A 13,767-nucleotide genomic window follows, 5' to 3' on the forward strand; every position below is an offset into this window, starting at 1 on the left:
TGGGATAAGAATAAGAGCATTTCTAAGGCTCCTAATAGCTATGGTTAAATTGGTTTCAAAAATAGTCAAAGCAATTTATAGTCCCATTAGCAGACTGTATATTTGCCTGTTATTCAGAGTATAAAACAAAGAGTATAAAATGTTTATTTTTGCCTCGTCTTTTAGAGGCATATTCACAGATTTTTAAAAATCTATACTAAGAGAAATGTTGCCCAAACACTACTAACCAATACACACAGAGTATAATATAAAATTCTAGGTCACTAAGAGTCACTCAATAATATTCTCTTTTTAATTCAATACAGGTCCTTGGAACAGAGAAAGGTGAACTGTTTATATTTGTTTTCTTATCCTAACACCATTAGGTTAAGTCTTATTTCCAGGTTAATAGCATTAGTCTTTAAAAAAAGAATAAAAGGATTGCTTGTTTCAGGCCCTGAGATATATGGGCACATGTGTGTGTGCATGATGACATGATCCAGATGGATTCAGGACCTCAGAGTCTATTCAAGAATCCCGTGATCTAAACAGCATGATTTAAATTGGGCGTGGGGTAGAGTTCTTTCTTCAGTTACAGGCTAGTGACAAGGAGGCACACTGTCACCCCCTAATATTTTAGAAGGATTTCGCTGGCCTGCTGCTCCATGGAAGCTCTGGGTCTCTCCATCTTTGATGTCAGGCACTCACACACATGTCAGTCCTCATGTGTGCACGTGTACACATGTATACACACTGCTGGTGTCACTATTGTGGAAGCATGGAATTCAATACTCACTCACTAGCTGGGAGGATGCTAATCTGGTGATACCTTCACACCCACCTTTGAGATACTGTTCACCATTCATTCAGAATGATGAGTTATGTCCAGAGCCGAAGGGCCTGAACTACGGCCCAAAGAGTTAACACAGGCAGCCTAGATTGATAAAGCAACACTAGGTTAAGATTTCAGAGACTCACCACCAGCTGTTTTGTTTTGGACAAGTTGCATTGCTTCTGTGAGCCTCAAGTCTTCTCATTTTATACTGAGGAAGTTATACTTGAGTGGGTCCTAACCAAGAGTTTCTGGTGGAGGAGTAGGGGTCTGTTGGGAATGCTAAATAATTTTAAAACCTAAAGGAAACTGCGCCTATTTCCTCAATAAAGCTCAGCATTCTAACTGAAACGTTCAGGAGTTGTTGCCGCAGGCTTCAGTGATTATCAACGCAGCAATGTGACATTGGCCAACTCATGGGGGTAGCTGTTGATGACCTGAAATGATTTTATGGGATGTGTGACTAGTGGACCAGTCAGTGACTCCAATCACATTTTAAGTAATCACAGTCCTTCAATAAAAGGTGTCAGGTTTGTGATCAACCTTGGACACAGCACAGAGGAACAACCAAAATTAAGACATGTCAGTGTTTATGCTTCCTTAATTTTATTACTTACAACTGCAACTGGGAGAGTGTTTTATGGACTTTCCTATCATTGTTTTATTATGTGACCTTGGTAATTCTGGATGGCTGGTTAAAATCTATCCAGGATTAAAAGAAAATAAAAAGCGATAATACCAATGAAGTGAAAGTCGCTCAGTCATATCTGACTCTTTGCGACCCCATGAACTATACAGTCCACAGAATTCTCCAGGCCAGAATCCTTTCCCTTCTCCAGGGGATCTTCCCAACCCAGGGTTCAAAGCCAGGTCTCCCGCATTGCAGGTGGATTCTTTACCAGCTGAGCCACAAGGAAAGCCCAAGAATACTGGAGTGGGTAACCCATCCCTTCTCCAGAGGATCTTCCTGACCCAAGAATCAAACCAGGGTCTCCTGCATTGCAGGCAGATTCTTTATCAACTGAGCTATCAGGGAGGCCCAGTAATACGAATGACACATGTAATTACTAAATGAGTCTAGTTCCTAGGGTTGGCAGAACTTTTCAAAACTTGAAGATCAAAGGGGAATAACTGAGAAAATGCATGTCTGGTGGGAACCAGGTAGGAACCACTGGTCTACACCAGAATCCTGGGAGATCTCCTGCCTTATCACAGGAGAGACAAGAGAATTCACATGTGCATGGGCAAGCATCCAGCATCCCCATAACCTACATTGCCCTAAATGGTTCTTAAGTTCAACATGTTTATATTTCTATGTAAATTTTCATCTGAATGCAGAATTCAACTTCAATCCACTTCCACTTCAAGCCTGTCCAATACCAAATACCTTCTAATGCAATATTCTATATTTGGTGGAAGTTTAAGAATGAGTTCTAGATTTAATATTTTTTAAAATATTGATTATTCAGCATTAAAGCAATTTTTATAGCCTCAAGGACAAGCTACTCTCAGGACCCAGGGTTTTGCAGAATATATGGGTTACAGTTTCCACTAACCACCAACTGCTCACTCTTAACAATAGAGATTACTTGGATGAAATTACAGCCACTTCAAAAGACCTCTAATAGCCCCCAATCATTTTCCTTTTACAACCTGACCAAATCCTGTGATGCCTTTACACAGTTACTTATCACCAGATGAAGCCTGAAGCATCTCTCCTGTCACAAAACCAAAGTCCTCAAGAGATTCCTCTTGCCGTTACCAGGTAAGGAGCCAGGAATCCCTGGCTGGGTCCCAGCTTGGGGGTCAGCCCTGTGTTGCCTGGGATAATGACTCACGGGGTCTCCTGAAAAAGACTCCCTGGCCTTCGATAACGAAGCCTAGTGACAAGGTCCCAAGGAAACCAGTGAATCATAGTTGTTGAAGTTAATAGGATTTAAACTGGCCATGGGGTAGAAGTTTTTTTTCCAGCTACAGGCGTTGTTCTTCTTGACTTTAAAGTGACTGATTGTGCGTTAGAGACAATATTTGAGACACGGGTACTCACTAGGTAGGATTAACTGAAATGGCAGCTAATCAACCTGGGAAGAAAAGTTGACATTTCTAACCGGTCTCAGTGGATGACTGCACAGAAGCTGACAGTCACTTTGGAACAGCACTTTATAAATGAGCAGGGGTTGAAAATGCCGTTATCTGAGCAAATACTTGCCTGATTAGGTTATTGTAACAACTGTCATCCCAACGGAAAAATCAAGGAAGCTAATATAAGGCTGGTGATTCATTGGCCGAGCTCACATTAGCAGTAGCTTCCTTAACATCCCGAGTCTCTAAAATTAGTACTACCAGGCCCTCCTGTCAGCGGTCTGGCCAGTGGCTCCAGCTCAGTTCAGGCCACTCTCCACTGCTGCTGACAAAGGACATTGGCATGCGCTATTCCTCTTCCTGTAACCCTTGCCCCGACCCCTCACATTTCCCTCTCTCTACCATCTCCCTATTTGAGAAACTTCTCTTTGTTTATCAGACTCCAGCTCAAAGCCACCCTGAATCCAGGAGGTAGTTCTTCCCCATTCCCCAGAGAGAATAAATGAGGCCCAGGGAGGCTGAGTCCATTACTGCTGAAATCTAGTCCAGCTCCACTCTTCAATAACCCATCACATCTACACTGATTTGATTCTAAAAATGCAGCCCATGAGTCTTGACTGTCCTTGGTGCCTGCCCAGAGTTTTAAGATGCTCTTTTATTGTTTAATAAATATTTACAGGGCAGGTACCCTGTTTGTGGTGGAATAGAGTACTGCTTAGGAGGGAGTCCCTGGAATCAGACTGCCTGGCTTCCTCACTAACAAACCATGTGGCCTTGGGCATCATCACTCACCCTGCTCAACATGCCCATGTGCCCACTAACCACCAGCTCTCAATGCCATTGCCAGCCCCTGTATGTCAAGGACATTGTCTCCACCTCCCATCCCCTTCCCCGCCATCACTTTCTTGTGCTATTTCACACCTTTGGTAACTTTGTTCTCCCTCCTTGGTGTGTGGGCATTAGTTCTGCAGCTTCATTCTCTTATTAGACTGTTTTCCGTTTAAGGCCCAATCTGACACAAAACCCTTGCCCATACAACACATAGATACCCTTTCTAATGTACTTCTGTAAAAGGAAACAAAAAATCATCATATCATAGTTGAAAGATCATGAGATTTCAGTTGGACCCATATCTGCTGTAGTTGTTGTTTAATGTGGCTTGGCTTCTTTCGTGTGTTTGTTTAATTAATTGAACAACATCTCCTGATTTGGGGGGCTTCCCTCATAGCTCGGTAAAGAATCTGCCTGCAATGCAGGAGACTTGGGTTCGATTCCTGGGTAGGGAAGATCCCCTGGAGAAGGAAATGACAACTCACTCAAGTATTGTTTGAATCCCATGGACAGAGGAGCCTGGCGGGCTACAGTCCATAGGGTTGCAAGAGTCAGCCACAACTGAGTGACTTTCACTCACTTACTCACTCCTGATTTTTCTTTCCCTCTTACCTGACTGCATCTTCTAAGTCTCCTTTTTCCCAAACTGACCTCTAAATATTGGTGTTCCTCAGATCTTTCTGAGGACCTTTTTTCTCTTGGTAAGAGTGTAGGCTGGACAGTTAGAACTGGATATGGAACAACAGACTGGCTCCAAATAAGAAAAGGAGTACGTCAAGGCCGTATATTGTCACCATGCTTATTTAAATTATATGCAGAGTACATCATGAGAAATGCTGGGCTGGAGGAAGCACAAGCTGGAATCAAGATTGCCGGGAGAAATATCAATAACCTCAGATATGCAGATGACACCACCCTTATGGCAGAAAGTGAAGAAGAACTAAAGAGCCTCTTGATGAAAGTGAAAGAGCAGAGTGAAAAAGTTGGCTTAAAGCTCAACATTCAGAAAACTAAGATCATGGCATCTGGTCCCATCACTTCATGGGAAATGGATGCGGAAACAATGGAAACAGTGTCAGACTTTATTTTGGGGGGCTCCAAAATCACTGCAGATGCTGATTGCAGCCATGAAATTAAAAGACGCTTACTCCTTGGAAGGAAAGTTATGACCAACTTAGATAGCATATTAAAAAGCAGAGACATTACTTTGCCAACGAAGGTCTGTCTAGTCAAGGCTATGGTTTTTCCAGTGGTCATGTATGGACGTGAGAGTTGGACTATAAAGAAAGCTGAGCGCCAAAGAACTGATGCTTTTCAACTGTGGTGTTGGAGAAGACTCTTGAGAGTCCCTTAGACTGCAAGGAGATCCAACCAGTCCATCCTAAAGAAGATCAGTCCTGGGTGTTCATTGGAAGGACTGATGTTGAAGCTGAAACTCCAATACTTTGGCCACCTGATGCGAAGAGTTGACTGATTTGAAAAGACCTTGATGCTGGGAAGGATTGGGGGCAGGAAGAGAAGGGGACGACAGAGGATGAGATGGCTGGATGGCATCACCGACTCGATGGACATGAGTCTGGGTAAACTCTGGAAGTTGGTGATGGACAGGGAGACCTGGCGTGCTGCGATTCATGGGGTCGCAAAGAGTCAGACACGACTGAGTGACTGAACTGAAGAGTGTAGGCAGTTTATCCACCCTCATGGTGTCAAATGTCAACTCTATATTGATCATTACTAAATCTCTGTCTTCTGCCCCAATCAGCCTTTTTAGCCCCAGACCCATGTCCAGTTACCCAGTGAATAGTTTTCCTTGAATCAGTGACAGGCATCTCAAATTCAGTGTTGGAAACTGAACTCCTGATTTATACTTTCATTTCCAGACCCACACTACCCTCTTCTTACAAACTTTCTCACCTCAATAAGTGGTATACTCTCTTTCCCATCTTCACTCTTCCCCTCCTGTTTATTAACAGCCCCCTAAATTCTCAAATCTCAACTCATAACAGGTCTTAAATCTGTCCATTTCCCTAGCTCCCAGGAAAACTTTCTTGAGAACCAAACCAATTTTGTCCAGATTAAATGACATTCTTTTGCTGTGCTCACCTCTGTGGTGGTGATTACCCCATACGGTGATTGTGGTATAATTATCTCTTCCCTTCAAAACCTAAGCTGCTTCAGGGCAGAAGCCACGTCTTATTCTTTTGATATCTCCCAAAACATACAATGTACTCAGTAAGCACTCAATCATTGCTTATAAAATGAAAGAATTATCATTTCTGTTTTAGTTCAGGTGTTTTTTTCTTCTGTTTTTATAAACTTTGTATTTGAAACCTAGAATATCTTCAGAGGATATTACTCTCCTCTCAACATTTTCTAAAAATCTTGAAAAATTAGGGCAGTGAAATTTTGCTATCCAAGATTTTTAAATTAATATAGTACATATAATTGCTGAGTCCAGTCCAGCGTTTTTGCAACCCCATGGACTGGAGCCCGCCAGGCTCTTCTGTTTATCGAACTTCCCAGGCAAGAATACTGGAGTAGGTTGCCGTTTGCTTCTCCAGGGGATCCTCCCAACCCAGGGATCAAACCTGTGTCTCCTGCATTCGCAGGAAGATTCTTTACCACTGAACCACCAGGGAAGCCAGCAGTTCTATATATTTTTGATTGCACTGGGTCTCTGTTGCTGTGGGAGTGCTTTCTCTAGTTGCTGTGAGCGGAGGCTACTCTTTGTTGTACTGCATGGGCTTCTCTTGTTGTGGGGCATGGGGTCTAGGCACATAGTCTTCAGTAGTTGTGACTCCCAGGCTCCAGAGCACAGGCTCAATAGTTGTGGTGCATGGGCTTTAGTTGCCCTGAAGCATGTAGAATCTTCTTGGACCAGGGATGGAATCTGTGTCCCCATCATTGGCAGGCAGATTCTTATCCACTGTCTGGATAAGAATCAGGGAAGCCCTCCATGATTTTTTCCCTAGACATTTAACAGAATTTTACACTGACTCATAGTAAAGGGACCGTGAATCGAAGGCTTAGATAGCAAAAGGAGCCTGACCAGTGATGACAGCGCAACATGGTGGTTCAATGATCTAATGGCATTTCTGTCTACGAAGCAAGTCATAAGACTCCAGGCTTCCATGGAAATAACAAAAACCAGATATGTATTCAGTTGATTTCATTGCTGCTGGTAAAGGGATGAATTTTGCTGAATTAACCCAGAGGCTTTGTTCAATTGCACAATCAGGGCATAGAGCACGTTCCACGTTATTAGATTTAACTTCAGCAACACCTAGAGTTCATAAAGACGAGATGCTGACCACAATACAAAATGAACCAGAAAATTAGCACTGAGTGTTACCCAAAGCTAAACATTAAGTGCTGAAATAAAGCTGTTGATACGTCTTGGTAGCATTGTTATTGTGTTTAGAAATGCATATTACTTTATTGTCTTTTATTATATTTTTATAATCCTTTTTTTTCTTTATGGATTTCCTTCCTTTACACACAGTTTTCTTACCTAGCTCACATTTTAAGAGGAAATAAAATAATTTCTATGTCCTTCTTCCTTGCTATGCATGACTCACCCTCAATTGGTAAGCAATTATCAATACTACAGAGTAGGAGCTGTGGTGTTTTCTACAGTGACCGTATCCACAAGGCAAGTCTGAAGTCATGGCTTCCAAAAGTAAAGGATTATGATGCATGCTCACAGAAGTGACATGGAAAGAACATATGTGAGTCAGTCAATTTGTTCCACATCTAATGTCAATCTGTCTTGAGAAAGGAAGGAACCAGCCTCCTATACGTTACAAAACAGATGATTCTTCTAACTCATCCAGTAAACTATAAAGTACTCTGTAAATATGACTTAGACCATGAGTACTAACCCAGCTAAAGTAGAAAATACTAACATTCTTTCAATTATAATATTTCCTTTAGCTCTTCATTCATGACACGCAACCCGACTGTGCAAAACCGAGGTAAGAACACTTTACCTAAGAATTATAAAATAAGAAGGTAAGTCATGTCACTATTGATATTCCTGCACCATGAATTAGCTTTTGTGAAACTAAGAGTCTCTCAGCTGATGCATGTAGATGTTACTTCTCTGGTTTTCATTGATAGGTGGCATTGTATTGTGTTAATATCACATAACTTTTATCCACAATTAACTATGATCACTTAGGTGGTTTCCAGTTTTTTCCTCTTATGGACGTTAGTTGTGAGCAATATTGTAGTTGTCTTCCCTTGTATATAATATGTACATATTTTTCCAAGTACGTAATAGGATAAGTTCTCTTTTTAAGAGAGAAATGGCCACATCTTAGAATATTCCTCTCTTCAGTGACACTAGATGGTAGTAGCTTAGTTGCTAAGTCATCTCCAACTCTTGCGATCCCAGCCCAGGGATTTCTCAAGTAAGAACACTGGAGTGGCTTTCCACTTTCTTCTCCAGGGGATCTTCCTGACCCAGGGATCGAACGATGTCTCCTGCATTGCAGGAGGACTCTTTACCGCTGAACCACCAGGGAAGCCCAACCCTAGATGTGTTTTCCAAATTAGACATATCACTTTGTTTGACCGACAGCTTATGAGAGCCCATTGTTTCCTATCCTCTCCAACAGTTGTTTCTTTACAAACCTTTAGTTTTTGCCATTCCATTGGTTGTAAAATATATTTATCTTAAAAAGAGTCTGTGAAATAGAGAAAATAAAAACAAACTTCTCTTACTAATTCATTGAAAAGATAAAAATCAGAAGGATACCAATGTCCATGGAGATGTCAAAAGTAACCTATAAATATAGTGTTATATTACTCTTGGTGATGGGTTTTGATATTGTTAGTATTATTTGGCCCAAACTAGATATGTCATGTTCTTTTGTCTTTCTTTCTCCACTCTCTGTGTCATAGAGGTTCTGTGTTCAGGTCTAATCTTTCAATCTTTCTCCGCTGAGCCACAGAAAGGTCTTCAGGACTGGACCCCATGGGACAGAGTGGAAAGACTGAGGGCTCTGCTGACCTTGATCCCACTTCTGCTCTTTGAACTTCACCCTCCTCCATCCATAAAACTCAAATACTATTAACTAACAGGGTTAATACACACACATGCACACACGCACACATGCACACACACACACACGCACACACACACAGCCCTCTGCTTAGCACATCGTAGGCAACTGACACATTTTAATATCCTTGTTTGTCTTGTTTAACTCATTCTCTGAATAGATGACAGATGCACAGAGCTGTTTCCAAATGCTTTTTCAAGTAGGATTCTTAAATATTCAAGTAAGGCACTCAGAGTTGAAATACAATAAATCAGTTGCCACAATATCATGAAAAGTTCATAATCACTGAACACATGTATGCTACACAAACTGATAGGAAATGCTGGTAACAGTTATTTTCTTCTCTCAAGAATGTTCTTACTGTTTTGATCCATGTTGAAAAGATTTAAATAATAAGTCTTCTTGTACCGCTTCATTAAAATTTAAAATACTTTTGGTAAAGTCATTTTTTAAAATATTTCCATAGCTCTTTTGGCTCTCTCTTGGTTAGGATTTGCTTGGTTCTGCCTCCTTCCGTTAATAATCTCTCTGTGTCATATTTCAGATGTGTAATGAGCACAGAACTGGACTTTTTAAACCAATAAGCATCTGATTTTTAAATGCAAAATTTAAACCATTGATATTTATTGTAATTACTAATATTTTTGAATCAATTTTTACAATATGTTGTGCCTCCTACTTACCCTTTTAACGGATTTTATGGTTTTTTTTTCTTGCCATATACTGAATTCATCTCTTTTATTCCCCTTTCTCTTTCTAGAAAGCTATATATACATTCAAACTCTATTCTTCCATTTCTTACCTTCAGCATTTAGCTAAATAAACAAATAGCATGCTCAAATTTTAAAACTCTGAAGTTCATATCTTCAACAATACAGAAAACATATGATGCTTTTGTTCTTATGGTATGGATTCTGCACTGTGTCTGAAAGTAGAACTTTTTGCCTTATAAAATAAAATTGGCAATGGGATGATCCAGAAGGATGGGATGGGGAGGTAGGTGGGTGGGGGGTCCGGGAAGGGGAACACATGTAAACCCATGGCTGATTCATGTCAATGTATGGCAAAAACTATTACAATATTGTAAAGTAATTAGCCCCCAACTAAAATAAATAAATTTATAAAAAATAAAAAAAATAAAAAAAAAATAAATAAATAAAATTGGAAAAGACAGATGCCTTTATCATTATTCCTATTTTTAGTTGTAAATTAGTAAGTGAAATTAACTTACCGTGATGAATGTAATTTAAACTTTAAGTGACCAAACACTTCTCTACAACAAATATTTGACACATGTATTCCCTATATTCTCAGACTCCATGTTAAAAGTCACAATCCTTGGAACCCTCAAAAGAGAACCTTCAATGTTTCAGGAGTACTCTGCTCTTCTTAGTAAACTTACAGAGAAATCTGGCATTTTGATGACAAAAAAGAAACAGAATAAATACACATATAACTTAAATGTTATGGTAACTGGCATATAAATATTTGCTAATGTTTTATTTAGCACCTTGCCTAAAAAACATAGTGTGTGAAAAGTATTCCATTCTTTCAAAATTCTTGTTAAGCTACTGACCAGAATTATAACTTTTATGTTCTCTAGACTGAATTAAGACTAAATAGCTTATAATTCTGCCTTCACATTAATAACTTCTTTTCCATTTTAAATGTTATCATTGTCCAGAATTTTATTATGATGCTGTTTTCATGCTCTCAATGATTTGTCATTTTTGTATAGTTAATTCTTGCTTAAAATTACTAACATATTTATCAATATCTTTGTTAAGCATTCCTTCTAACAACTGACTTTTTCCTTGTGACCTTCAGTCAGCTCAGTTCAGTCGCTCAGTCATGTCCGACTCTTTGAAACCCCTTGGACTGCAGCACACCAGGCCTTCTTGTCCATCACCAACTCCTGGAGCTTACTTAAACTCAGTCCATTGAGTCGGTGATGCCACCCAACCATCTCATCCTCTGTCGTCCCCTTCTCCTCCTGCCTTCAATCTTTCCCAGCATCAGGGTCTTTTCCAGTGAGTCAGCTCTTCGCATCATGTGGCCAAAGTATTGGAGTTTCAGCTTCAGCATCAGGCCTTCCAATGAACACTCAGGACTGATTTCCTTTAGGATGGACTGGTTGGATCTCCTTGCTGTCCAAGGGACTCTCAAGAGTCTTCTCCAACACCACAGTTCAAAAGCATCAATTCTGCGGCACTCAGCTTTCTTTATAGTCCAACTCTCACATCCATACATGACTCCTGGAAAAACCATAGCTTTGACTAGACGGACCTTTGTTGGCAAAGTAATGTCTCTTCTTTTTAATATGCTGTCTAGGTTGGTTATAACTTTTCTTCTAAGGAGCAAGTGTCTTTTAATTTCATGGCTGCCGTCACAATCTGCAATGATTTTGGAGCCCAAAAAAAATACAGTCTGTCACTGTTTCCATTGTGGGTTTGATCCCTGGGTCAGGAAGGGATCTATTCCCCGTCTATTTGCCATGAAATGATGGAACCAGATGCCATGATCTTAGCTTTCTGAATGTTGAGCTTTAAGCCAACTTTTTCACTCTCCTCTTTCACTTTCATCAAGAGGCTCTTTAGTTCTTCTCTTTCTGCCATAAGAGTGGTGTCATCTGCATATCTGAGGTTATTGATATTGCCTTTTGACCTTAATTTCTTGAAATTCATTTTTATTAGTGTTTACTGGAATGACAAGTGAAAATATGTTATTTTTATTGAAGTAGAGAATACACCACATCAAAACTTGACAAAGTGGTAGTATCTTAAAGCTTAGGTGCCATGTGAAATCAAAACCCTTTCAATGAATTTTTTTGTATTCTGTTACTATGAAATCCATTGGTCTATCTTCCCTTTTAAAGACTTACCCAGGCATGATTTTGTAGCATTATATATTAGTCACTTGGAAAACAGTGATTCACAGACCTGAGCAGATCTTTCCCACATTAACATATTTTATTATATAATATTTTTTAAAATCACATTTGTAAGTAATACCTCCAATCTCATCAGAAAAGTCCAACTGTGGATATGCTATTAAGTCACTGTGGCAGATACAAGTTTTTCCAAATTCCAGTTTGCACTTGAAAAGTCTAATTTTAAACTTGGCCGCAAATACTGCTAGTTGTTTTCCATGAAGTGACAGGCTCACTTTGTTCATTTTTAGTAAAGTATCTGCCAAGTGCCCATGTCTGAATAACCATAATTTGTCTATTAGTCATTCTTTCAGGTTATAAAAGATGATCCATTAAAACAAAAAGTTATTCTTTCCCATTTTGAAACAAATTGGTGTTTTCTGAGTTGGAAACAAGCTTGGCTTGTTTAAGAAACTGACCAGAGTTCATTACGTCCAGGACAGCATGGACAGTGGAGGATGAATGAAGAAATAAGAAGAGAAAGATTATACAGGACCTTATTGACAGAAGTTTAAATATTTGGATTTTCTTCCAGGTCATCATGGAAGGATGTGTACCAGGGGTGTAGTAAAGTCAGAATTACATTTTTTGAAGGTGACTCCAGATGCCCTAGGGAGACAGGGACAAAATCTGAAGCAAGAGAACAGTCCAGAGGAGACTGCTCTCAAGAGTGAGATGATGGTAGTCGAGACCAAGTTGCCATAGACACTGGAGGGAGTGATGGGTTCCAGCATAGTCATATTTAAATGCGAATTTACTTTTCCCAGATCATAAAGAAAGCATACCATCCTATGCTCCTCAGAGATGTCAGTCTCCAGCCGGCTCTGGCCCTCAGGAAAATCCACTACTTCATAAAATCACAAGCAGGAAGAAACCTTTCCCGGCAAGGTCTGGTGGCAAGGTAAAACAGACACTTCCTACGGCACTTTTCTAGATGACCTTAGCACCTAAATAGGGGCTTCCCTGGTGGTTCAGCAGTAAAGAATCTACCTGCAATGCAGGAGACTCAGGTTCGACCTCTGGGTTAGGAAGATCCCCTGGAGAAGGGAATGGCTACCCAGTCCAGTATTCTTACCTGGAGAATCCCATGGACAGAGGAGCCTGGTGGGCTACGGTCCATGGGATCACAAAGAGTCAGACATGACTGAAGCAACTCACGCAGCACCTACAGAGAGCTTTCTTGAACAATGCCTAAGAAGGAGATCATTATAATTGGCTCTGAGATTTATCCCTTCTGGCCATATATTATTGGGGGTTAATATTTTTAAAAATATTTTGCTGTATAACATTGCATCTTGCCATTTCACTAAATTCTTCAACTTGCATATTTCCATATTCTAAAAGTGCTTTTCTTTAAATTAATCCAAAAAATAGAGATATTTAGAACTGTGTTGTATGTGTATTGGTTGTTCAGTAGTGTTTTACAATTGATGAAGATTTACATATTGCAACTGTTTTTCCAACAAAAGATTCACAAGTTGTATGCTCATTTCATCGGAACAGTTCAGCAAGCATTTACTGAGCATTTCTTCTATACCAGACAACATGCTGGAAGTTATGGTCTCTGCCTGTGAGAAGTAAAGAGGGGCAGAGATGCAAACAGATGTAATAGTAGATGGATTCTTGCTTGTCCTTCATCTATTTCCTGCTTTCTTTCTAAAATATTCTCCATTCCCACAATCAGTTCTTCTCAGGCTATGCTGCACTTATACTCACCTATGTGGGGGATAAAACTTTCTTTGTAGCTTCTACCCGTTTCCTCCATCATCTTGCAACATTATTTATTAAAGTCTTTCATGATAAGGCACAGAAGGTCATGTTCCTTCTGGGTCTCCATTCCGTAGCCTCACAGGCTGAGAGTTCTACTACAGAGCCTGCAAAAGATTTTAAGCAGGAGCAGAGCACACAGAATATCTCTAGTCAGTTCAGTTCAGTCACTTAGTCATGTCCTGCTCCTTACAATCCCATGGACTGCAGCATGCCAGGCTTCCCTGTCCATCACCAACTCCTGGAGCTTGCTCAGACTCATGTCCATCAAGTTGGTGATG

General features: G+C 40.2%; 1 protein-coding gene across 4 annotated transcripts in view; it reads left to right on the forward strand.

The window, feature by feature from the left end:
• The window catches only part of CLNK (cytokine dependent hematopoietic cell linker), a 200,062-nt gene that overhangs the window by 163,208 nt on the left and 23,087 nt on the right, over positions 1 to 13,767 (forward strand). For all 4 annotated transcript variants that reach the window (XM_081487638.1, XM_081487833.1, XM_081487920.1 and 1 more), the window contains 4 exons: positions 306 to 324; positions 2,495 to 2,576; positions 7,658 to 7,698; positions 12,487 to 12,620. In XM_081487638.1, the coding sequence (XP_081343764.1) occupies positions 306 to 324; positions 2,495 to 2,576; positions 7,658 to 7,698; positions 12,487 to 12,620 (276 nt within the window). The remainder of the gene's footprint in view (positions 1 to 305; positions 325 to 2,494; positions 2,577 to 7,657; positions 7,699 to 12,486; positions 12,621 to 13,767) is intronic.

The sequence above is a fragment of the Giraffa tippelskirchi genome, chromosome 1, assembly GCF_054371585.1.
Source record: "Giraffa tippelskirchi isolate mGirTip1 chromosome 1, T2T-mGirTip1v1.2.pri, whole genome shotgun sequence".
Lineage (NCBI taxonomy): Eukaryota > Metazoa > Chordata > Mammalia > Artiodactyla > Giraffidae > Giraffa > Giraffa tippelskirchi.